This window comes from Phyllostomus hastatus, unplaced genomic scaffold (assembly GCF_019186645.2).
Source record: "Phyllostomus hastatus isolate PE091 unplaced genomic scaffold, TTU_PhHast_1.1 phas_scaffold_501, whole genome shotgun sequence".
Lineage (NCBI taxonomy): Eukaryota > Metazoa > Chordata > Mammalia > Chiroptera > Phyllostomidae > Phyllostomus > Phyllostomus hastatus.
Window position 1 is genome coordinate 61,432,686 of NW_025334033.1, and position 26,412 is coordinate 61,459,097.

The 26,412-nt window shown below is 39.2% G+C and overlaps 1 protein-coding gene across 5 annotated transcripts in view; it reads right to left on the reverse strand.

The window, feature by feature from the left end:
• Positions 1 to 24,822, reverse strand: part of EML5 (EMAP like 5) — a 117,332-nt gene extending 92,510 nt beyond the window's left edge. For all 5 annotated transcript variants that reach the window (XR_006783734.1, XM_045822013.1, XM_045822012.1 and 2 more), the window contains exons 1-5: positions 24,204 to 24,822; positions 14,017 to 14,176; positions 6,935 to 7,033; positions 5,006 to 5,074; positions 1,865 to 2,050 (exon numbers count right to left, since the gene is read on the reverse strand). Coding sequence is in view for 4 of the 5 variants with exons in the window: in XM_045822013.1 (XP_045677969.1) it covers positions 1,865 to 2,050; positions 5,006 to 5,074; positions 6,935 to 7,033; positions 14,017 to 14,176; positions 24,204 to 24,400 (711 nt within the window). In the remaining variant the exon portion in view is untranslated. The remainder of the gene's footprint in view (positions 1 to 1,864; positions 2,051 to 5,005; positions 5,075 to 6,934; positions 7,034 to 14,016; positions 14,177 to 24,203) is intronic.
• Between the last annotated feature and the right edge of the window lie 1,590 nt (positions 24,823 to 26,412).

Genomic DNA, 26,412 nt, shown 5'->3' on the forward strand with positions numbered 1-26,412 from the left:
GATTATCCACAATCTATAAAGGAAAGTTTTTAAATTTTCACGTAAGTTATCACAAGCAAAGATAAACAGGCGGGGGAAATCCCTGCGGTGTGTAGACTGTCAAGAGGTTAATATCCCTAATGTACAAATGAATAAAAGAAAGAGAATTCAACAAAAACAACAAGCAAAGGATATGAAAAGCCAGTTAATAGGAAAGGAAATTAAGTTGTTGATAAACATAGGAAATTTCACAAATAGACAGGAAGTAAATTAAAACAAGAGGTCACTATATTTTACCCAGCAGACAAGCAAAAATTTACAGAAGCAGTCACAGCCTGTGCCGATGACCATAAGAAAAACTACTATTTTTACGTACTGATGGTAAAAATGTGAACTGCCACCACCTTTGTGGAGAAGAATCTCGTATTTCTGGTCTTTAGACATTTTGCTTAAAGCAAGTTCTGCATAAATGTTTCTTTAATATATTTAATACATAATGTATATTTAATAGTGGTTCATGTTAATATTGGGCTGGCCAAAAAGTTCGTTTAGTTTTTTCCATAAAATAAAAGACACATTTTTCATTTTCACCAGTAACATATTGATTTGGATATTTTGAGTATGCCAGCTGCCTGCTGCATGGTAGACACCGACTGTTTTCTGTTTCTCAGTTTGATTGCTATCGGGTTCAACTGGTCTGCCCAACCGTGGAGCATCTCAGCACAAAACTTCACAAACTACTTTTGACATGTTTGATTGGTCATGGCACCTTCTCCACACCCTGCACAAATCTTTTGTTTTCGTTTCAGGTGTGTTTCTTCCTTTTCTGAAATAAATCATAACAGGCCAAAAATGTTGCATGTTTTCTTCCATCTTCAATATTAAAATGGCTACACAAAAATTCACCAATTTGGCAAGTTTTCAAAAAATGCACACTGATATGACAGCTGTCACCATACAATCTAACAAAATTGTTTTGAATGAAGTTAAAGACAACTAAGTGCTACTGGAGCCAGCTTACAAAAAAAGCCAAACAAACTTTTTGGCCAACTCAACATATTCACAAACTTTCCTACTTGAGGTCTCCCCGCCAACAGTGCGGTGGCCTGTGGGCTCCAGCCCCCTTCACACTGTGTGAGGGACCTAACTACTAACAAGCCCAAATCAGAACGACCGAAGGGTTTTAACAGATTTTTCCCTGATTTGATGATTTGTTTATATGACAATCTCATGAGGTACAAAAATTCTTTTGCCACTCACTTAATGAATTAATGATATTAAAATTTAAAAGTTGTATTTTTTTTTCTACCCTAGCCGGTGTGGCTCAGATGGTTGGAGCATCATCCCATAACAGTGAGGTTGGGCATTCAATTCCCATCTGGGCACATATATAGGTTGCGGGTTCGATCCCCAGGACAGGTGCGTATTGGAGGCAATCAATGCTTCCCTCTCACATCGATGTTTCTCTCTCTAAAGGCGATGAAAAAATATCCTCAGGTAAGGATAAAAAAAAGTTGTTTTTTTCTAGAAGTATCCCAAATTTCCCACTAGTAAATTAGCCACAAGAGCACTAGTTTTTTTCTAATGTGGCTAATTGAGAATACTTTTAGGTTGATTTTAAACAAGTTTTTTTCCAACTCTACTCTGAGAAAGACACTATACTAAGGAAATGGTTTGAACAAGATACTAATTATACTAATTTAATAAATACCCGTGTGTCTAATTGCATAAAGTTTCTTCATTGAAATCCTGAAAACAAATTAGTTCAGTTACATTTTCCAAGTAACTGATTAGAAAGTTTGCTATATTATGTAATCTTTTGTTCTAAGACAAGAAGATAAGCAATTAACATCTAAAAGTGTTTGAAATACTTAAATATACTTACAGTATGGGCTCCCTGGATTGTTCGTATAAGATTGATTCCTTTCCAAACATATATATCCCCACTGAGTGCACCAGAATATGTCAATTCATCCCTTGCACAGGCCAGGCACAATATTGTCTGAAGGTCACCAGTCTTACCAAAGACCCCTCGTTTTGGGGTCAGAGCATTTCCACATAAACTCCAGAACTAAAAGGCACACAGTACAATCAAATCACCAAAGAATACTTATAAAATAAAACATTCCTAATTCTTTGAGGCTGTATTAGAGCAGCAGACTAGAAAGCACCTGAAAAATTCCCTTATGAGACAATAGTGCTCCAGGTTCGCATCCTCACCCTGGTGCTGTCAACAGCTACGTTACAGCAGGTGAGTCAGTCACTGGTTTCAATCCTTAAAGTCCTTCAAGGGGGGGATGAACTACACTACATTTAAAATATGCTATGTCACCCTGGCTGGTGTAGCTCAGTGGATTGAGCATGGGCTGCGAACCAAGGGGTCGCCAGTTCGAATTCCAGTCAGGGCACATGCCTGGGTTGCAGACCAGGTCCCTGGTACAGAGCGCATGAGAGGCAACCACACATTGATAATCCTCTCCCTCTCATTCTCCTTCTCTTCACCTCTCTCTAAAAATGAATAAATAAAATCTTAAAAAAAAAACTTTAAAAAATGCTATGCTTCCATTAGGTTTCTGAAAAAAAATCTACATGAAACTTAGGTTGAAAAGTTCAGAAGGAGTTAGTAATGAATATGAGGGTAAGACACCATATACTAACAGGAAAAGGGACCAAAACTAGTGCTCAGTCTCTGATAAAGACAGCAAAGACTGGGAAATATGAAAGGATTAGTACGTTGCTCTCACTGGTATTTTCAAGGCCAAGCAATTCCTTTACTTTAAAGCTTAAAAATAAGAAAGATACACATTTGGAATGATTGGTTCATTCTTGGGTAAACACAGGGAAGTCAAACATAAATCTTTGTGACCAGGGTTTTTGTCCTTTTATGTGGATTTAGGTAAATTGTAAAAGTTTGCAAAGAGAAATAGAAAACCAAAAATGGGGCAAGGTGAGAATATATATATTAAATATTTAATATACATATTAAATAGCTGTGCATAAAGAAATTAGGGCCTGAGAATAAATTCAACTTTATATTAAGTAAATTACGATTTAATCTAATTTGTTGATATTATATACTTAAAATCTTACCTGATCTTCAAGATCTTATTTTAAGACCAAAAGATCTTAATTTAAAATATGAAGTCTCAAAGAACTAAAAATTATGATGCTGATCCACTAACTAATGAATGTTTTAATCCAAAAAATTTCACGATTTTTAAATTTAAAAGTTCCATAATTTTGTGCGCAAGGATAGCTGGTTCTCTTTCCGCAAGTTCCAATTTCAAGCTATTATTTTCTTTGAGATTAGTGATTCTCAATTCTGGTTGCGTATTAGAATATCCTGGGGGGAATTATAAAACAAAGTATACCTGGTCCTCCACTAAGATAAACTGAGACAGAATCTCTGGAGAGTGAAGAGGCCCAGGTATCCAAATAATTCTAATGTTTGGCAAGAGTTACGAACCACTGTTCTAGAATCCAGATCAGTGCTGCCCAATACAACTTTCTATGATGATGAAAGTGTGTGAGTGTGTGTGGTAACCACGTCATACAGGTGGCTCTTGAACGTACTGACAGTGTGACTGAAGAAATGAATACTACATTTTATTTAATTTTAATTGAATTTAAATAGTAACATGTGGCTAGTTGCTACTGTACTGGCTAGAGCTGTTCTAGATCATCTTTTGCCTGAAAAGATAGCTACCATGCTATTCATTGTCTCTACCAAATGTAAAGAAAGATATTCATAGTAAATACAGTTTTAGTTTAATTGAGAAGTTTTCTAAAAACTTGAAAGTGGAAATTTCAGCTTTATTTACAATATAAAAAAGCAATAAGTTCTCTTTACTTATCAACTTGCCAACAATTTGTTAAGAATTTAATATAAATCAGCCCTGGCTGGTGTGGCTCAGTCCAGAGTGCCGGCCTGTAAACTGGAAGGTCACCAGTTTGATTCCCAGTCAGGGCACAGGGCACGGGTTGCAGACCAGGTCCCCAGTTGGGGGTGTGCGAGAGGCAATTGATCAATGTATCTCTTGCTCATCGATGTTTCTCTCCTTCTTTCTCCCTCCCTTTCCTTCTCTCTAAAAATAAATTTAAAAGTCTTTACAAAAAAGAATTTAATATATATCAAGTACTGTGTCAAACAACAACTTGTTCATCAAAGATGAACAAGACAAAAATTTCTACCTTCACAGGGCTTATACTACATACTTTAAGCCTAGCACAGAGCCTTTTGCTATTAAATATTTACTGAAAAAGTAAAAATTTAATAATATCCACTATGGAATCAGTACCAGAATATGCAGGTACTGATATCAAACCAGGATTGCAGCTGCAGCTAAACATACTCTGGAGAAAATGTGGATGGAAGTGGGAGTATCAGAAGAATGTGTATGCAAAACCTTATTTACTAGGAATTCACAGTTATAGGAACTGTTACATCAGATACTGGGAAACAAGCAAGCATTTCCAATTTGCATCAGGGATTCAAAAGTAATGATACACACAGAGTGACTTCCACCACTGACCTTATGGGCTTTTGTACGCACAGTGCACAGTGTCTATCAAAGGCTGAGCTCAAGTAAGAGAGCAAAGGCGCAGAGAGGAAAAGATAACACTTTCAGAAAGCTGACCATGTGCCAGGCACTATGACATACCTACTGCCTTACTTAATCATCAGCTCTATGAGGTGGCACCAGCAGCCAGTTTTAAGATGTGAAAGAAAGATCAAAGAGGCTAAATGACTCATCCCAGTCATCTGGCGTTGCCATCTACTAGCTGTTTTACTGGCTGTTTATTAATTTTGTATTCATACCTATTTCCCTCACATAGGTTCCTCACACACATAGTAATTACACAATAAATGTTTATTACATTGAACATTAAAAACTGTAAATGTTGACATTTAAAAATAAGTACTGTCAAAGTCCTAAACCTACCCTAAATTGTAAATAGTGTGATATATACTCGGTGGCAGAGAATAAATAAAGATAACTATTATAAAATAAGAACCGTCTAGTACCTTGATATGTTTTACACCACAGCTGACAAGCCTATTTGGCTGGTACAAATCCCAAGAAATATCAAATATCTGTGAACAAATCAGATTCATGGTTAAAATACTTATTTTTGAATCATTTAAGAATGCTGTCTGAAAGACCAAATAACCCCCAAACCCTACCTATCATAAAGTAATATTCTTCAACAAATAATAGAATCCTATACTTTAAAATCTTTTGAAAAACAAATACATAAATGAAAAGAAACAAAGACTATTTCTTAGATTCTATGAATTTCTGAAGCTACCAGTAAAATGATAATATACAACTCTATTTTTAATTGTTTTTTAAAAGGCCATAAGTAACAAGACTGGTTCAACACAACCAGGGTATGAGGCAGGAACCTCATAATCTCTACAACAGAGAAATCTGAATGGACCATACACTTACCACATACAGCTACAAATAGAGAACACTGTTGTTATAGCTATCATGCAGAACTACTTACATAAAGAATCCAAACATTCATTTCACAGTAAAAATTCTGTATTTTTAGCTCTCTTTATTCTTTACAGTTTATAGGTCAAACAAAATTAACTTATACTTAAATTCTGGAGATCCCCAAGCTTCGTTCTTTGCTGCTAAGATTCCATAAATTCTATATACACAAAAACCACTTTTGTTACAAAAGCGAAGAAAAAAAAAGAGATGAAATAACATATTCATTAGAATCATGTACTTTAATAATAACTAGAAGAAAAATGTCTGAAAAATGATTTCATAGCAGAAAAGAATTCTGCTACCTGGTGGTCTTCGCCACGTTTCTCTGACACCCTCGAGCACAGTCATGTAAAAGGCTTGCTTCCTCTAGATACGTGCACAGTGATGCTCTGCACTGGTGAAGAAGTTTCCTCTTACAGTGTGTAACAACTCACCACAATACGGATTACATGAAAAACACATTCATACGACTTTAAAGTACTAACTACAAAAATACTTTTAAGAGCCCTGGCTGGCGTAGCTCGGTGGATTGAGCGCGGGCTGCAACTGCACACTGATGTTTCTCTCTCTCTCTCTCTCCCCCTCCATTCCCTCTCTAAAAATAAATAAATAAAATCTTTTAAAAATTCCTTTTAAAAGTTCCAATGGAAAGGCAGCATCATTTTTCATAAAAATCAGCCCATTTACTAAATCCAAAGGCCTAATGCATGAAATGCTTTGTTCTCAGTCAAAATACACAATTGTTTAATAAAATATACTTAACACTTTAATTATCTAAATCATACGTGTAAGAGGCCTCTTTGAGAATCTGTTAGAAATCAAAACACAAATTCACGCAAATGTGGTTTTTTAAATTCACACAAATGTTTCTATACAACTTCTACAGATTCGTTCCCCACAGACAGAATCAATGACTGCACCTCCAGTGCTGGTTTGGGATTTTACTACCCACCAAAAAACTCAGACGTTTTTAAGAGTTTATCACAAAATTCTGATGTATGTTTATAAAAGTAGTATACTATTTAATTAAAAAGCTGGCTACAACATTTTCTTTATATTAATTTTAAACAAGATGGAATATATTTAAAAGTTTCAAAAGTAAAAATGTTAGGTTCCTAAAAATATTAATCCTAACAGATAATTTTAAATTCACACACAAAATATCTTTTTTAAACCGAACAGACCCAAGGCATGAACCACTCAATTTTTTAATTGAGGTTTCAATTACTAAAATTCATCGTTTTTGCTGAAGTAGTTAAGTTTTATGCTAACAACACTATATCTATTGAATCTACAATACATATATGCATTCCAATTACAACTGTACTTTACACGTTTAATTACATATGAACTATGTGTCAATAACAGAACACAGAAACAGAAACCCTCCTGACCCCCTCTGGCCCTTTCCCATCCTATGCCCACTGGAAGCCCCAAAGGGGAATACTTACTCTATCCGTGTGACCAGGAGCCATGGACAACATTTTTCCCCTTTTCCAATCCCAAATACAAACTGCATTTTTTGAATCAAGTCCAACGGAAACCAAGCGCTGATTTATGTCCAAGGAGTCCGGAAGGGAATAAACAGGCAGACAAATAAACAAGGAACCAAATTACAAATGGCAAACAAATTCTCCTCATGGGCATTATAAACATCAGAACTTGCACAGTCATATTTTATAGACCTCATAGAGAAAGGCTGAATACATTTCATCTTGCTAATATTTGCACATATGTGTAGTTAATCACATTAAGAAACAGAAGAATGGCTTCCATGTCTAATGGTAAGACTGACAAATACCCTAAACATCTCTCCTGTCAAAAACTAAAAATATCAGATAAAACATAACATCTTTTAAATGCACTGCTGCACTGTCAAAAATATGAACAAAAACAAAGTGGTTTCCTATGGGAATTTTGAACAGAAAGAGAGCTTCTATATCCACTTTACTCCAAAAGCATCAGCTAAACCCTGGGAAGCCTGATCTTGTTTTGCAGGCTGAACAGGAGTAGGAGATAAAGTTTAGAACATGCCCGAGGTAGGAATGTGAACTGCACACCTCTAACTAAAGCAGTAAACTCCTCAGAGAAGGGAAAACAAGAGACCACCCCTTTCTAAAAGAGGGGTGGCAATGCATGAAGGGGAGAAAATCAACCCCGAAAATCTGTAGCCACAAGCAGCTTTCTTGCAGCTGCAAGGCCTAAATCCATACTAATCACGACTCCCTCAAATGGAAACACTTTCATTCACAGGGGTCCTAAGGACTGCAGAATCTTCAAGCATCCTCAACAATGGTGCACAGGCAAATACAAATCCTATGCAAAGGCCTAAAATTTCCATCCTCAAAGAATTCCTAAAGGTAGCAGTCGACAAAAATACAAGAAAAAATAAACAAACAACGCCCGCTCAGTAACCACAGGAAACAAGGGACCTGAATGACGATCAAGAAGTCATGACAGACAGCAAAATCAGTCCTGCAAAACATCAGACACTGGAATCATCGCATTCTATGAAATAAGTGTGGGACTTCAAAATACCTTCATAGGAGCAAAGAGGAGACTACAAGAAGTCAAGCGGATTTGAAGAAGCAAAGGCAATTTCCAGACATGAAAAAAAAGAAATGAAACTAAAAACTCAGTGGGAGAGTTACACAGGTGGTTGGGGGCGTAAAGAAAGAGGGGAAAAGAGGAGACAGTGAGATGGACTGCAAGAGAGAGGCTCAGAAAAAGGAGAAATGAACTCCTGGCTGTGAATGAATAGTAGGGTCTGAACTACTGCCCCCCTGGCATAAACAACTGGAAAACTGTATAAAATATACAGTGCAAATGTTTTCAGACATTACTAACAGGAAGTGAATTAATTTACTCATGAATGAAGAGAACCCAAGTGGTAAAGAGTTTGTTTTTTTAAAATAGTTTGCTTTTAAAACTAACTCTTCTAGGAAAAAATAACACATTATGGGATTTACAAAATATGTAGAAGTAAAATGACAACAACAGTACAAAAAACAAAAGGAGAGAAAGGAAACAGAAGAATATGTATTGTTCCATACCCTTTCCAAGTGCACATGATTCTTCATGAAGATGACAAAATTTTGAATTACAAAATAAGCCTAAACAGATTTTTAAAAGTGAAAATAAAAAACACATTTTCTTTATTTTCAAAAACAGAAATCAGAATAACATGAAGTTATTACCTTATGAGGTACTTTTATTATCCCCACTTAACATTAGTTTCTGATGAAAACAGAAATCAGACTAATATGACATTGTGCAGAAAATCCTCCAAATACTTGGCAATTAATAATACAAACACTCACAAGTAAGTGAAAGGTTAAAGAAGAAACTGCCAGGACCAACCCACAACACATACTTTAAAAAGCACTGGTTTCGAAGCAGGGGTGGCAAACTCTAAATCGCAGGCCAAACTAGAACATGCCACACACTCTTTTACAAGCTGTCGAGGAGGGCTTTCACCCTACAGTGCAGAGCTGAGTAGCTGTCACTGAGACCACATGGCCCACAAAGCTTTAACTATTTACCATCTGACCTGTTACAGAAAGGGTACCAATCTCTGGTTTACAGCATAGACTGTGGTACCTGACTGCCTAGATCTGAACACCAGCTCCACCTCTCAATAATGGGATGACTTTGCCAATTATTTAGCCTCTCTGTGCCTTAATTTCCTTACCTATTAAGTTGGGATACTATGAGTACCTCATACGGTTAATATGAAAATTAACATACAGGATGGGACAAAAGTAGGTTTATAGTTATGAGTACACAAAACAAAGTTTATTTTTGTATTATTTATTAATCATTGTATATTTTCTATACGAACAACTGTGAACCTACTTTTGCCCCACGCTGTATGTAAAGAAGTTAAAAGAGTGCCTGGAATACAGCTGTCACATAAGTGTTTGCTATCATCACCACCACCAGTTTACCATGATCATAATCTCCCTGTCCGAATGAGAAATGTCATCTGATACCCAGTTAGAAACAGTTTCTGCAAAGTGCAGTTACTACTTAAACCTCCAAATGGGTAGAATGAATGGCTCACATAAAAAGACAGAACAATTTATTATGGTTCTCCAGCAAGTCACACTAGTACAAAGCTCAAGGGACCAAGAGGAGATAATCTGCTTCTCCTGAGGTCTTTAATATTTGGGAACTAGAGGCTATCAGCAAATATCTAACGAAAACAAAGACACCTACCGCTTGCTACAGCAAACTGTGCAGAGATCAAAACCTCACGAGACAACTATCGAGTGAGTAACAGAGGGGCTCTGTCCTTTCCTTTCCGCCAGTGCCTCTTCCCTCTGGCTCAGCTCATCATTCACACACGGCAAACCACAACCAGCCAACAGGTTTAGAACTCCGTGTGTCTCAACAGAGCCTCCAAGCATCTAGCGCTGCACAGGTGGTGACTTAATAGATGGGGGAGCACTTCCTCTGTAGCGATGATAAATAAACATTGTCATGGCCAAAATCAAGCTCCCTAAGGATAAGTTATACAACAGCAGAAAGGAAAAGCGAGAAACTACCAAGCAAATACTACCTCCTCTTCCAGCTTTTTATCATTTACTTTATCATTTGTTCCCACATTTAACCCAGTCTATGTGGGTGAGGAAGAGAATTAAGGAAGTTCTCCAGTAAAAGCAGTGCTTGAACCATATCCTGGAAGACAAAGTAAGAGATAGTTGGGTAGAAAAGTAAGAGAAAGCACATTCCAGGCCAAAAGACACCAAGATTAGTGGGAAGAGCCACGAACTCAGTACGGCTGACGGAAGGGGTGCCACCTGGGAAGTGGCAGGAGACAAGGCTGGGAAGGGAGGCCAGGAGCCAGAGGAAAGAGGTTATTTTTTAAATAGAGTTGGAATAGAGAGAGAATTCCATTTTAAATGTGCAGTGTATGGTATCTCTACATGACATCCAAAGAGGGTCTGTGGAGCTGAGGGAGAAGCTGGGGCCACTGTAACTGCTGTGGGAGTTAAAGTCATGCATCTAGATAACCACCTGGAGAGAACGAGTGCAGTGAAAAGACGGCTTGCAGACTCCTAAAGAACGCTGACACTTAAGCGGGCAGAAGGAGAGGCTCCTTTAAAGATAACTAAGAAGTACAGTGAGAGAGGAAAACAGAAAACTGAATAATAAAAAAAAAGCCTCTATCCAGCTCCCCAAATTCCTCCCTGATCCTATTCCCAAACAAAACCCTGGTTGTGTCTATTAACTGAATTGGAAATATTTAGTAAAAAGTTCTAGCATACTAAATAATCAAATAAGAAAAATATTCCAATGGCCACAACTAGACACACTCCACGTGTTCCTGCAACTGTGAAACATTTTCAAATAATGGACAATTAAACTTCAAAAAGATTCTAGTTTGAGGACCCTTGTGATCTTAGTGTTCATTATAAGAACTAATTGTTAGCCCTGACTGGTGCAGCTCAGTGAATTGAGTGCCAGCCTGCAAACCAAGGGGTCTCAGGTTTGATTCCCAGGGAGGGCACATGCCTGGGTTGTGAGCCAGCTGCCAGTAGGGGGGCACATGAGAGGCAACCACACACTGATGTTTCTCTCCCTCTCTTTCTCCCTCCCTTCCCCACTTTCTAAAAATAAATAAATTAAGTATTTTTTTAAAAAAAGAACTAATTGTTATAATGCTACAAAGTAAAAATCACTAATTTTGCAAAAGATGCAGAACTTAATGGAGTAAATATTGGTCAAATCATACAGAAAACCATTAGAAGTTAGGATCTAGAAGAGCAGTAGAAAAAAATCTCAAAAATAATGCTACAAGCAGTTGAGACATGTCTAGATATCAAGAGATTACAGAAGGGCCCCTGGAAAAAATCAGTGAACTCCTCTAATATTTTTGGAAAAGTGACCCCCTTCACAATCCTGTGCCAAAAGTAAATGGTCAACTAAAGCATTTTATTTTGTACCAGCATACAGTTGACAAATTAGGTTAAAAATATTAATACTTTATTCTTGGTCCATTCTATAAATTATCAGAGTTGTAACTATAACTTAGGTTTTGTTAAATACGAGAGATATCCTTTTATCATTTTAAATTATGGTTATATTTTCAAGATAAAGTACCAGTCTGATTCCCCTTCTTTATATTCTTCCCCCAATTACTATAAACTTTTAGTCCCTGTTTTATGTGGATTTACATAAAAAGCCTTTTTAGGCCCTAATTATTCTCAATGAGGCAGACTTCCTTCCAGTTTTAACATGGATATTCAATCCATTCAGAAGAACCTCTGCAGAAGAAGAACATTCAGCACTGCTACCAACAGGGAAACTCATTCATTGGATGAATCTTAACTGATCATTTATAGTTTCAATTATAAATGCAAAAATTGTACAGTATTTCCTAGTTGGTATCTCATAGTGTATAGATTATTAGTGGACAGATATGTTCTAAAGAATACTTTAAACTAAAGCATTGTTTCATTAACATAATTTCAAAGGTGCTCTTCTTAACTTAATCTTCAATTGGTAGTGTTCCTTACAAGCTTTCACTGTGTTGAAGATGGATGAATTCCTCTTGAAATATGAATAACGACCTCCTAAATTCCATGTTTGGGGGGCAGTCGAGCACTGCGGTTAAAAACATGAGCTTCAGAGTGTGAATGACCCGGGTTCCCGCACTGGTTCCATTTACTAGCCGTGTAGAGAACTTAGAAAGGTTGGTTATTCAACCTCTCTAAGTCTCAGTCTCCTTATCTGTAAAATAGAGGTAATAGCAGATCTATTTCACAGCATTGCCTCCATGATTAAATGAGATCATGGAGGCAATGCCTTTATCCTTAGTATGTGCTCAACAACTTTCAGCTATTATGTTTTCTATAAGTTTACATTTTTAAGTAACATGATCTCATGAAGATCTGTGACAATAAAATATATGTACCTAAGACTTTTCTAATAAGTTGCTTAAAATAAGTGAAATTAAAGGCTTTCAACTAAGAAAAGGTATGGGCATAATTTCTCCATGTGCATGTAAGAGAACTTCCTCAGCAATGCAGTATATTACATGTAGAAAAAGCAATCTTAAAATTAAGAAGAAAGCATCTATATTTAAAATATAACCATTAAAACATCCTGGACACCTTTCCTAAATGATTTTTAAAAACAACTTAGTAGTTCTGTTTCATAAAATAAAATCTCCTGTAAAGTAGGTAGAATACAATTCTCTTCTTTTTAAAAAAGAAAATTCTCATATGAGGACATTAAGGGACTTGAAAAATAACAGCAAAAATGCACATCAATTGAAGTTCTGTAATTGCTAATCACTGCTACCTGCAATATTAAACCAAGAAGCACATTTTCCCCCAAATGAGAAGTTCCACTTAAGTCTTTACAGGTCCCTTACCAGACTCTTATCAGAAAGTCCTAAGTATCTTTGCTACTCAAAGGAGCTATTCCTCAGAGTTATGAATAAAACATCTATGGCTATCACTTTCAAGGGAAGAGAACACAATGTAATCTGTTCCTGTTAAATCTAAGTCTGTGAAATTAAATTTTATGAATTGAAATGAAGAAAACTAAAATTTTTCCTAAAAGTGAAAATAATTTTTAAAGTCTAATTTTAACATCAAACCTTTAAAGACTATACATTAACCACATCTGCAAAATCAAACTTCTTAAATATGTTTTAGGTATAACAAAGTCCATTAAAGCACCAGAAAAAAGCCCTTGCCTTGTCTAATTTTTAAGAAATCACTGACTAAAATTAAATAATAATTTGGGAGCTGATTAGTAGTAAAGTTAGTAGAAATGATAATTATATTCTGTTTTGAACTTTGATTTTGTATAAAAATAGTTCATATATGAACTGCCTCATTCTTCTCAGTAAAAATTACAATAGAAAGTTACTAGAAAAACTGTAATAGAGTTAATAGAAAAAAGTTAATATAAAACTTCTAACTAAAAATTAAAATGTATGCAACTCTACTTAGAGAAACTTAGTTTCCATAAGAGGTCTTCCATTTGTCTTGTCAATATACACAACCTGGAAAATTTTCTAAAACAACCAAGTAATAGTCCACTGAATCAGAATCTCTTTGGCTTTCATGGTAGTAATTTATTCAATTAAAAAGCTCTTAATAAAATTTAAAAAGCCCCTTATTGCTCTTATTTTTCTCAAATACAACAATCACTCATCCTGTCTACCCACCTCCCTACTTGAACAAATATTTTTCATTAACTGTTTTCTGATTTAATATTTATAGATTTATAATAATTTCTCACAGTACACATATTTAAAACATAGTTTAAAAAATGATCACATGCCCTGGCTGGCGTAGCTCAGTGGACTGAGCACAGGCTGTGAACCCAAGTGTTGCTGGTTCGATTCCCAGTCAGGGCACATGCCTGGGTTGCAGGCCACGGCCCCCAGCAACCGCACATTGATGTTTCTCTCTCTCTCTCTCCCCTCCTCCATTCCCTCTCTACAAATAAATAAATAAAACCTTAAAAAAAAGAGATACATTGATTTGTTTAAAAAAAAAAAAAGATCACATACCTGTCCATCTAAGTCAAACGCCAGGCAAGCTACACCATGCGTATGAACGTCCTTCAGAACTGATATGGTCTGCACAGTGTACGAATCCCAGACACAGATATAGGGCTCTTTCCCAACTTGTCCTGTTGCTACCAGCACTCGTTCAGGATGCAGTGCAAGGCTGCAGAACAAATACTTAAAATTACTCACAGAGCTTTTGGAGTATTTTGTATATATATAACATATACAGATGTATAAATGAGACTTTATTTAAAATAATTTGGATTTAAAATAACTTTTATAAAAATCCATGCTAATAGTTACTACTTCAATACTCTATGTGCCAAACAGCCAATGACGGACTTCATAATCCCTGTAATATGATATAGTGTGTGTTCAACTTCTCCAACAGAGGGGTTCGCACAAGGATCAGCTGAACCACAGCAACAAATCGCAGCAACCCTACCACATTCCATTTTCTCATTTGGTGTTCATTTGTTTTCAAGCCCTCTTTCCCATTTTACTCTTTTAATGGATCAAGTTAGACCAAATCTTAGTGTCCAAAAATAGTACTTAGTAGCACTCCCACATTAGTATCAGCCTTAAAGTACAAATCACAGTTTAACAAACAGAAAATTCACTCATAATTCACAAAAAAATAATCTATGAGTCTTTAAAAACAAGACAAAGATCTAATAGTAAGAATTTATGGACATCAGCAGAAGGCAGGGAATGAATATAAATTTCTCCTTGATAAATTTTTCTACAAGTAGATTTCTACAAGGGAAAGAGCAAAACACTGATGTGAGAGAGAAATATCGACTGGTTGCCTCCCTCACACTCAGACCACTGCCGGGACCAGGGACTGAACCTACAACCTTGGTATGTGCCATGACTAGGAATCGAACCCACAGCACTTTCTGTTACAGGACGATGCTCCAACCGAGCCACACCAGCCACAATACCCAAAGTTTTTAAAGGGGTTTCAACACTTTGCAAAGTATCCATATTGTTATATTGGGTTGACCAAAAAGTTCGTTTAGTTTTTTTTCTGTATCCTGGTTCTAGTACTGCTTAGTCTTAACTTCATTCAAAACACATTGTGTTAGATTCTATTGCAACAGCTGTTGCAACAGCTGTCGTGTCAGCATGCATTTTTAAAAAACTTAGCAAAACTGGTGAATTTTTATGCGGCCATTTTAATACTGAGGATGGAAGAAGATATGCAACATTTTCAGCGTATTATGTTTTATTATTTCAAGAAAGGTTAAAATGCAACTGAAACACAAAAAGATTCACGTAGTGTATGGAGATGTTATGACTGCTCAAATGTGTCAAAAGTGGTTTGAAGAGTTTCTTGGTACTACTGATATCCTGGCCAAATAATTCTTTGCTGTGGGGCTGTCTTATGCATTGGAAGATGTTTAGCAGCACCCCTGGCCGCTGTCCCCTGGAAGCCAATAGTAGGAGATAGCCCTCTCCCACTACTGGCTCCTGCTATTTGAGACATACTCAAAATATCTGAATCAATAACATTATTGGTGAAAATGAAAAATGTGTCTTTTATTTTATGGAAAAAACTAAATAGACTTTTTGGCCAATCCAATATTTATGCATAATAGTAAGTGAATAAATTTGTCTACGCCCTGAGTTTTTTAAGGTTGACTTCCTAGCCCACCAGCGAAACATGGATCACTACTGTATCTAAAGTAGTGTTTTTCAACCCTGGCTGCATATCAGAGTCATCTGGGTTGGAAAGCTTAAAAATTAAAAACAGAAGGAAACAACAACAAAGAAACTATACTTGAGACCCACCTTAAACAAATCAAGTTTGTAGGGATGAGACTCAGCCATTGGTGGTTTTTATTATGTTTGCTCTGCTTTTAACTCTCCAAGTAATTCTAATATGCAGCCAGGGCTGAGAATCAGAAATCTAGGCAGTTTTCAAACTGTATAACACATCATTATCACCTGGAGGTGATTAAAATTGATTATTGGGCCCCATACCCAGAGTTTCTGATTAGATCTGGGGTGAACTGAAAATTTGCATTTCTAACAAGTTTCCAGGTGTTGCTGGTTAAAGGATCATACTTTTAAAACCAGTGACCTAGATAGAGTATGCTTTTCAAACTTGAATATGTTTACAAATCACCTGAGAATGTTAAAATTCAGAGTCTAATTTAGCAGGTCTGGGTGGGGTTGGAGAGCTGCATTTCTAAGGAGCTGCCAAAAGCTGCTCATCGGAAGACCACACATTCATGTAGCAAGGCTCTAGAGCCGCCAACCATGTGTAATTTTTCAAATAACCAAGCAAGCTAGAAGCTGCTGGGACAAATCTTAAACTAGGTCACTTTTGTACACTAATAATAACATGACTCATTTTGAAGACATATTTCTGCTCCCCCTGCTCACCTGATCACCTGAGCATACATACAGTCTCCTGGAGTGTCTTGTGGTACAGTACATATAATTATTGCAACACAGCTAACATCTCCACTAAGATGACACACTCCTCACTTTACTTAGTACAGCTGATCACTCCCTTCTCCCTGAAATACTCCTTTCACTAACTTCCGAGACCCCACACTCTTTGTTTTGCTCCTCCTGCTCCTCTGGCCACATCCTGTCCGCTCTTTTTCATCTCTTCCACATTCAAATGCTAGCGCGCCACAGCAACTCATTTTTTAGACCCTTTATCCACACTGCCTCAGTAAGATTCATGGCTTTAAAAACTATTTATAAGCTGATAACACCCAAATTTATTCCAGCTCAGACTGCCTCCTTGAATTACAGACACTCACTGCTCGATGTACAGCCCCACTTGGCTGTCCATGAGCGTTTCAAAGGGAGCATTTCTGACACAGAGCTCAGGATCTCACCTCTCCCCCACACAGGAAACGTGCTCTTCCTACAGTCTTTCCCGATTCAGTCACAGGCAACTCCATTCTTTCAGCTGTTTTGGCCCAAACTGTGACAATCACTGACCTTTCTTTTCTGTCACAATTTATATCTGATCCACTAGTAAATAATGCCACCTCTGTCTTTAAAATATATCTGAGCCTTTCTGACTACTCCCACTGTTACCACGCTGGTCCAAACCACCAATATGTCTTGACTGGGTCATTGCAACAGGCTCCTAAATGGTCTCTGCTTCCACCCTGCCCCTCTCCCTCAGCTTGTCCTCAGTAGAGGAGCCAGAGTGACCTTGTTAAATAAAACATTACGTCAAATGACATCGCTAATTTGATGAAACTGGTCCAATAACTTCCACTCTCACGTTAGACAGGAAGGCAAAAATCCTCTCAAGAGCCTATAAAGTCTGACACTTTGCCCCCACACCGTCAGACCTCCTGGTCTTACTACTTTCACTCAAGCTCACTCCACTCCAACCACACAAACTTTCAACTGTTCCTCGGCATTCCACTTTAGGACTTTTGCACTGCACAGCCCCTTTGTCTGAAATATCCTTCCCTCAGATATCCACACAGCACACTCCCTCGCCTCCAAGTCTCTACTGAAGTGTTACCTTTATACTGCACAGTGAGGCCTTCCCGGGCCCTCCCCCCGCACACCTGAACACCTGTCTAAGCTCTTCCCGACAGTCTCTCTCTCTGCCTTTTTTCCTGGCCCTTAGTTATATATGGTGCAAGAGCTCTTTCCTTCCATTGTGGCAGGCAGGTGGTGTTCTCAAGAAAGAAAATGGATCAGGCATCACCATAGTCTGGTAAAGAGTGGTTTTTAACAGCTCTGTATTTATGGTGTGCAAACTTCATTTATTCAACACAAGTCAAAATTTTAGCTGGAAAAGCAATTCAGAATGTAAGTTTCCATGGTGGGTCAATATATTTTGTGTCCATATGGGTTCAGGGTAGCAACTTCTTCGGGTCAGGCAGGGATTAATGTAAACCTACTTATCTCCTTAATGCTTCCAGATATATGGTCAATATTTCCCAAACCTGGCTGATAATCAGAATCATTTAAGGAGCTTTCTGCCAATTCTAGGCATTTTCTCAGCTTCACTAACTCAGAAACTTCTATGCCTAGAGCTCAGAAATCTGTATTTTAAAAAATGCCCCAGATGATTCTATTTGGGAAGCACACTGCCAACACACATTCTCAAGTGTGCATTCCTAGAATTCTTAACATAAACAGTTTGAGAAATGTATGTAAACCCTCCCCTCTACCCTAATACCAGAATTTTCTTAAGCATTGTTTAATATCTAGGAGCAGTACTTCAAAAGGTAAGAGAATATATTCAGAGTTAGTAAAATGTCCCTGTGTTTAAGTAACTAGAATTAGGTGAGCTTAACTCTCTCAGACTATATAATTCTCTTCTGTGAGATTTCATTTTGCATCTGCATATTTATCATTATTTGTTTTTGAGATACTGCATAGTTTAAGGGATAAAATTAACAGATGGTTTCAGGGAAAGGCAGGAATTATCTAGAACAGTTCACACTGTCATAAATGTACACTAAATGTATTATTTATTATTTAATTATGGAAATGACAAATATTTAGATTTGTATTTTAATAACTATTTTCCTTTATTATTTATGTTTCATGTTTAAGAGATAATAAAATAATACTTTGCACAGTAAGAATAGTATGATATAATAAATTCTTAGAAGCTATTAGGAACTTACTGTTCTTTCAAGGCCTTTTCACTCACCACAGAAATACTTACTGAGCACCTGCTTTGTGCAAGGACCCCTGCCTTAAAGTATTCAGAGTTTAAAGACACAATTGGTCAAGTAAAGAATCAGAATACCACGTGTACTAGGGATAGCACTAGTGTAACTGTGATGATATACCGTATCACACGTACAACATGGAGACATAACAGTTCGCAATGATGTCTCCTACTGAATATAATACTTCATCTGGGTCTTTAAGAAAAACAGAGATAAACAGTTATCAGAATAAATGAGTGAAGGTATAGCATCCCGGGAAGAGGTAGCATCATATGCAGTGCCTCTTGTTAAGAGAGAATACTTGAAAGAGTTGTCTGTACTATCTCTAGCTTTTCCTTCCCAGTCTTGGCTCTACTCTAGTTCACCATAGCAGCTCTTGCCAAGTTCACTGATGACCTCCATGTCTGCCATATTCACTGGTCAATTCTCTGTTCTCATCTCTTTTGAGTTTTTATTAGCTTTTGCCATAGGTGGTCACTCCACCTTTTTAATATGCTTTCTTAAGTGGTGTCTGGGACACATGTTAGTGTAGAAATAGGCATTTCTTGGTTTACTAATTCTTTCATCAAATATTTATCGATTACCTATTATTTGCCAGGGACTATCCTTAGCACTAGAGACGCATCCATGAACCAAACATGAAATTCCCAACCGTCATGGAACTTGTATCCACTGTGGGGAGATAAACAATGTAAACCTTATATTTATATACAAATTATGTACATAGTATGTATATATGCATTATGTATACAAGGAGGAACCAAAAAACTGAATTTATTTATAAAAAATTGTGTATTCTTACATGTTTAAATTTCAGTCACTTTCAAAGTACTCTCCATTTGATGCAATACACCTATCAAGGTGTTTTTTCCACTGCTCGAAACAGTTTTTGAACTCGTCCATTTTGATGCCTTCTAGTGCTTTCTGCTGTTTCTGTTTCCCCTTTTGCACATCAGCAAAAATGTTTTCCTTCGAGGACTTTTTTCATCCAAGGAGGGGAACATCACTCAGGGAGAGACAGGTGAATAGGGAGGGTGGGGCACAAGGCTCATGCCCTTTTGGGTCAAAAACTGCTGAACACTCAGTGCAGTGTGGACAGGTGTGCTTGTAAATCACCCATCATAAAATGAGCAAACATGCTGAAAGTCTTCAAAAAAAACTTTCACCAAGGCTGAACACAGCCTCTCACAATGCCAGCGAGCGGGTCCACTGATATAGACAGGTTCCTAGAACACTCACCTGGCTGGGGAGACTTGTACTACAAGGGGTCCGTCCTCCAGAAGATAATTCTGGGGTCTTTTTGGGTCCCCAATGATATAGTCTATGTAAACATAGACTATACAGACACAATCGTTTTCTTTTTTTTTTAATTGCTGTAAGTGATAACAAGCCTGATAAACGTGAATGAACTAAGACATTTTTTTAAAGATTTTATTTATTTATTTTTAGAGAGGGAAGGGAAGGAGAAGGAGAAAGAGAGAGAGAGAGAGAGAGACATCAATGTGTGATTGTTGGGGGGCCGTGGCCTGCAACCCAGGCATGTGCCCTGACTGGGAATCGAACCTGTGATGCTTTGGTTCACAGCCCACGCTCAATCCACTGAGCTACACCAGCCAGGAGTTTTCTTTCTCAAGAATATCATCTACCACAACTGAAGAAAAGAGCTACACCTTTCATTTTTCTAAAATAAAAAAGTCATATCTATTGTGTTGGCCAAAAAGTCCATATGGTTTTTTCCATAAAAGACATTTTTAATTTTCACCAATAACTTTATTGATTTGGATATTTTGAATATGTCAGCAGTCTCCTGAACGGTAGAACGTTGATTGTTCTCAATTAATGTCTCTATTTGATTGGTATCAACTTCAACTGGTCTACCAGTTGAAATGTAATTATACAATGTAGTATGTAGGGGAACTGGTGTTCACTCTATTTTTTGTATCGCAAAAAAACAGTGGAGCATTGTCCAGTGAGACATCTCCAGCATGAAGCTTTGCAAACCACTTTTGACACATTTGACCAGTCACAGCACCTTCTCCATACCCTACACAAAATTTTTGTGTTTCAGTTGCATTTTTACCTTTCTTGAAATAATAAAGCATAACAGGCCAAAAATGTTGCATATTTCCTTCCACCTTCAATATTAAAATGGCTACACAAAAATTCACCAATTTGGTAAGCCTTTTTAATGCACACTGATATGACAGTTGTTACAATACAATCTAACAAAATTGTTTTGAATGAAGTTAAAGACAACTAAGTGCTACTAGAGCCAGCTTATTGAAAAAAACAAACTTTTTGGACAACCTAATAGAAGCAATGAATATTATTCTAACCTGCAACCATATAACATAGTTTACTTTACAAAGTATTTCAGATGCATTATGTCATTTAAGCTCATCACCACTTGGGAGACACTTTCACCGCATTTAGAAAAAAACAACTTCAAATTCTATACTTACATAATACATAAACAACAGGCTCAGGCAGTTCAATGTGGAGGGTCACTCACCTAAGAAAACCAACTATATTCTACCAATGGTCTTCACTGATGATAAATATTTCAAAACTGTCAATAATAACCACTACCTCAGGAAGAAACTTTCCTGCGTTGGCTGGTGTGGCCCAGTGGACTGAGCATCAGTCTGTGAACTGAAAAGTCACAGGTTAAATTTACCGTCAGGGCACACGACTCAGCTGCAGGCCAAGTCCTCAGTTGGGGGTGTAAAGGGGCAACCAGTGCATGTTTCTTTCTCTCCTGGATGTCTTCCTCATAGAGGTTTTTATCCCTTTCTCCCTCCCTTACCCTCTCTCTGCAAATAAACAAAATCTTTAAAAAAAAGAATTTGTCAAAAATGTGTTCATGGGCAGTATCTAAAAAATAAGTAAGTAAATTTTAAAAGCTGTCACATCCTTTGGGAAAACTGGCAAAAGTTTCAAAATACAGACCAAGCTATAAATGTGCATCTTATACTAAAATCAGTAGTCTAGCATATTTTATAACCTAGTCTTAAACCCGTAATAAATGCCGAAAAATTAGAGAATTTCATCATTACAACTTACAACAGAATACAGGGTGGCACAAAAGTAGGTTTACAGTTGTGGATACACGAAACAGATTTAATTCTTGTACTATTTTTCATATGAACAACTGTAAACCTACTTCCCCCCCACCCGGTAAAAACAAGAAAAAGTATCAATAAAAGTCCTGTATTATTTCTGACAGTGAAACTAATTTCTACATAAATCAGTACTTACACAAATACAGCTAAAGGCTAAATTACTAGAGAAGAACAGAGATACACAGTAAACAGAACAAGCAACGGGGAGGAAATGGTGTCACGTGGCACCATATATAGCAATATAGATGTACTAAATTTGTACCGCCAATTTCAAGATGCCATTTGACTCAGATTTTACTATTCCATTGCAAATCTTCAGGAAACTTTTTTATTGTCATAAATTGTTTTAAGGATAAATCCTTTGTATAAAATCACAACATGGATCCAATTATGGCAAAAATCAGAGTAATTTGCCATTTTGTAATATTTTAAGACAATGTATGGGTTGTGCAACTATATATATCAAAGGAAGGCAAAAGCATTACCTTCCTTAGAGTTTACTGACACAATTATAAAAATTCAAGCAGTGTGACAAGTGACATAGCTTCTAATTCCTGCTGGAAGAACAAAAGCATAGTTTACGCCATCCAATAAATCATATCTACATTTAAAAGGCCCTCACACCATACTGCTCTCAAACATCAAGGGGTACAAACAGTGGAAATACACTCCAAGAAGACCTCAAAATCCTTTACGCCTCCCCCACCTACAGAATTCAACCTAATAGACCGAGCAGAGGAGGGCTGCTTTAACAGGGTACAGCTACCACCCCCTGCACTGTGGGCAACCTCACATAACACATGGGCAATAAAGAAACTGGGAAGGATTAGTGAAAAAGGCAAGGGAATTGGGGTCAAGTGTACTCTTGGGGTTAATAACAAATGACCCCCAAACACCCCGACTCCCTACTCCACAATCTCAGTTCTCACTCAGCTTATCTTTACTCCATCTCGCCCGACCTCCTGTGTGTCCTAGGCCTCCCTCTCCCCCTTACAGACCAAGGATGTACAGACACACAACATTAAAAAAGGAAACAACTTTGTTATTTAGGGAAGTTAGGCTTCCTGCCTACAAGACACCAAACTCTAATGCTGGATTGGAAATGCCCAGTTTAAATCCTGTGAAACATAAATAAGGAAATAAAATGGAGTAACCAAATCCAACCACAGAATTTCTGTTACAATTCCAGAGGCAGCACACAAACACATTCTCAAAGTGTTTTAAATATATGCTGCTTCTGTCAAGGACAAGTGCGCTGTGCAGGAAGCAGTAATCAATGGCGTAGAACAGCGATTTTCAACCTTTTCCATCCCATGGCACACCAAACAATACATTTTCTGCCAATCTGACCAAAAAAAAAAGGTATAATTTTGACTCACACGGGAAGGCTATTGTTGTGTTGGCTGTTGTTATTTTTGTATTTGACAATCTAAAGGAAAAGAGGTCAGTGTCCTTGACTAAATAGGCAGGTACTGCATGTTTCAAAAATTCTTGCAGCACACCAGTTGAAAATCGCTGGCCTAGAATAATTTCTGCAGCTTTTAACTTTATTCGCCACAAAAGTTCTGCTGAGACACTGACTGAAAATGGCACTTCAAAGACTCCATTCACTAAAGAGATGTCAACGAGCACTAGGTCCAACTTGAGGATACCGCCCAAAGGAGAACTATATAAAACGGGGGGAAATGTGATGTAAGCAAAAAATACCAAAGTAAACTTATTTAGGAGGATTTGAAAGAAGAGGAAACAAGGGGATTGGAAAACGGTAGAATTGCTTTTAGCAGCTTCTTTCAGGATAAACCTACCCGCAAACTGCCCTGAGGTGTGCAAATGTTAATGTCCAATGAATTGCCTGAAGGTTGCCGGGGTTTCTTTTCTCTCTGTTGGTAACAGCAGGCGCTGAAACCTGAACTAATTATTATGGTCAAGAGGTGAGTGCCCCCCACGATGCCACCTGGGCGCGCTCCCCAGGACCAGCCTACAGCGGGCGGTACTTGGTTTTGATCAGTTCATTAGGTAAAGGATCCCCCCCGGCGCTCTACGAATTCGTTTAATGAGAAATCTCGGGCGGGACTTAGAGAAGCATTGCTACCCGAATAACCTTTTGCAGTATCACACATTTGTTGGAGGGGAGGATACAAAGACAGAAAACCGAACGCCAGTCGCGGGCTCGCGGTCACCGCTCCGCCCCCAGGGAGACTCGAGAACCCAAAGATGGGGAAAGGCGTCTGTAGGGGGTGAACAGGGTGAGTTCCGGCCAAGACACTTGCGGGGCGCTCTCCCGGGCGATGCTTCCAGCAGGACGCGGTCACCGCACCCAGAAGGCCGGGCAAGTGCGAACTCCGGGAACTGTGCGCCGCGGTGACCGCTGCCGCCCCCGCCCCCCCAGTACCTGATGATGTCGTCGCTGTGGCCCCGGTAGAACTTTTGCCGGTGTTCCCGCGGGCTGTACACCACGCCGACGCCCGCCACGAAGTACACGATCTCCTTGGCCGCTGTGTAGTAGAGGTTGTTGCGGCACTGGTGGCCCCGGTAGCCGTACACCCACTCGAGCCGCAGGTGGCAGCTCGGGGCGCTCCGGGCCGCCATGACGGGGCGCCCACCCCGCCGCTCTGGCTCGCGGCGGCGGTGGCGGCAAGCGGCGGCGGGCGGGCGAAGAAAGCCCTCCGGCTGGCGGCCGGGACTTGCCGCCTCGCCGCGTCCTCTAAACCCCGCCTGGCAGGTGCATGTCGCTTCTTCTGGCCGTCGCCGCCTCAGCCCACGGGCGGGAGGAAAACCTTCGCCTCGCGAAACATGCTGAGAGCCGCGGGCGCCGCCAGCCGTCAAGTGGGTGCCGCGCGCCCTTCGCGCGCCCCGGCTCGCTTCGTCCCAGCCCGCTGCGGCGAGCGGGGTGAGCGAGGGCCCGCCTCCCGCCTCCACTCCCCAGCGGCCGCCCGCGCACCCGGCTCCCAGCCCGAGCCACCTGCGGCGTCCGCTCTGCGCCGCGGCCGCGTCCCACTGCCCGGCGAGCCCGCGCCGCGCGCCCGGGGGACCGAGAAAAGCAGCCTCGCGCGGCCCCGCCCACTCGCCGGCGCCGGCGCGCGCTGGCCCCGCCCCTCCGCCCCCAGCGCGGGGCCGTGAGAACGCGGCGTGTTCCCGGGGGCCCTCGCTGGGTCGTCGCTCCTGCGCCGTGGCGCTCCTCCAGCGTCTAGCCCCGCCACCTGCGGCCTTGACCGGCTACCGTGGCGCCCTGACCCCGACCCTTCCGCGTGCGGGGAGCTGAGCCTTCAGAAAGACGCCCAGGTCGCGGGCGGACCCTCGGCGACCCACGGCCTCGCCGGGGAAGCGCCTGCTGGTCTCGCAAGGCCAGGACTACATTCATGGCTGGAAGGATCAACACCAGGATGCTAACCTCATTTTTTCCCCCCATACTGTGCGTGTGTTTCTTGCTGTTTCATAGTGCGTGTGTTTCTTGCTGTTTCAGCTCACTATACCAGACATTGAGTGGAGATGACACCTGATTTCCTAACTGTACATTTTCTCATTTATGTAGGTGACCTTCAAAGCTGAAGGAATTTAGACCGTAAAATGACATGCCAAATCTGATTTACTAATAAATAGCCATGGTACCTGAATTTTTAAAAAGTATTATTTTGAACTCAATTACTTTGAAAAGTATTATATTGAGAGGTATCAATAAATTCTTGATACCTCTCACATTTTAGTAACGGCTTGAATATTTTGATCCCGCAGAATACAATAGATTCCTGGCTGTTCAATTCCTCCGCTACTCTGTTTCCTAGGTGCCCCCTTCTCATGGGAATATGGCCAAGGTTAACCAGTACCTGCAAAAAATAATTTGAAATTCACATTTTAAGAGGTTGTAAGTGCAGGATGATAGCCACAAGGTTTACAACAAGAAATTCTAACTACTAACATGCATCCTGTGTCTAAAAATCACTGTTTTGGTTTCCCTGAAAAAATACTAAAACTTGGAAATCTGACAAAAAGCTAGAATAAACTAGCATCCTTTTAAGAAAAGATGACTGCTCAAAAGTGATGATTTCAATATGGTACCTGTACCTTGGAATGGTGGTTGCACAGTCTCTACTTCCATGCAAATGACCAGTCTCAGACAAGAGGATACCTTTCCAGTTTTGGTTGATTTCCAGTACACATGGAGGGGAGAAGGGCCATATCAGAGGAAGGAATTTGCATAAATGTCAAGAAAAACTCAAAAAAAGTGAGGTTTGGTGAACTCTGTTAGGAAAGCTGAAAATAGAAATCCAGGTTGCTGGAGTTCACTGTGGAGTTCCACAGGGTAGGGAGGAACTATGATGCAGAAAAATTATTCCCAAGCCTTCAGATGTCCTCAAGTTCCTTATTTTTGCAATTCTCAGAGTGACTAGTCATAACATTTTTGTAAGGAAAGGGTCCTTGTCCTAATTTGCAGAAGCAGCCAAGAATTAGAAGAGGGTAAGTAGTGAGCAGGAGTGGGGAAAATATGCCCACCTCTACAGCTTGTCTTCCGCTAGGGATAACAAGAGTCTTAGCAGAACGAAGAGCGGGATGCAGATTGGGTTTCTGGTGGGAAGAAAATAAACTCAGGCCTGAGAAGTGGC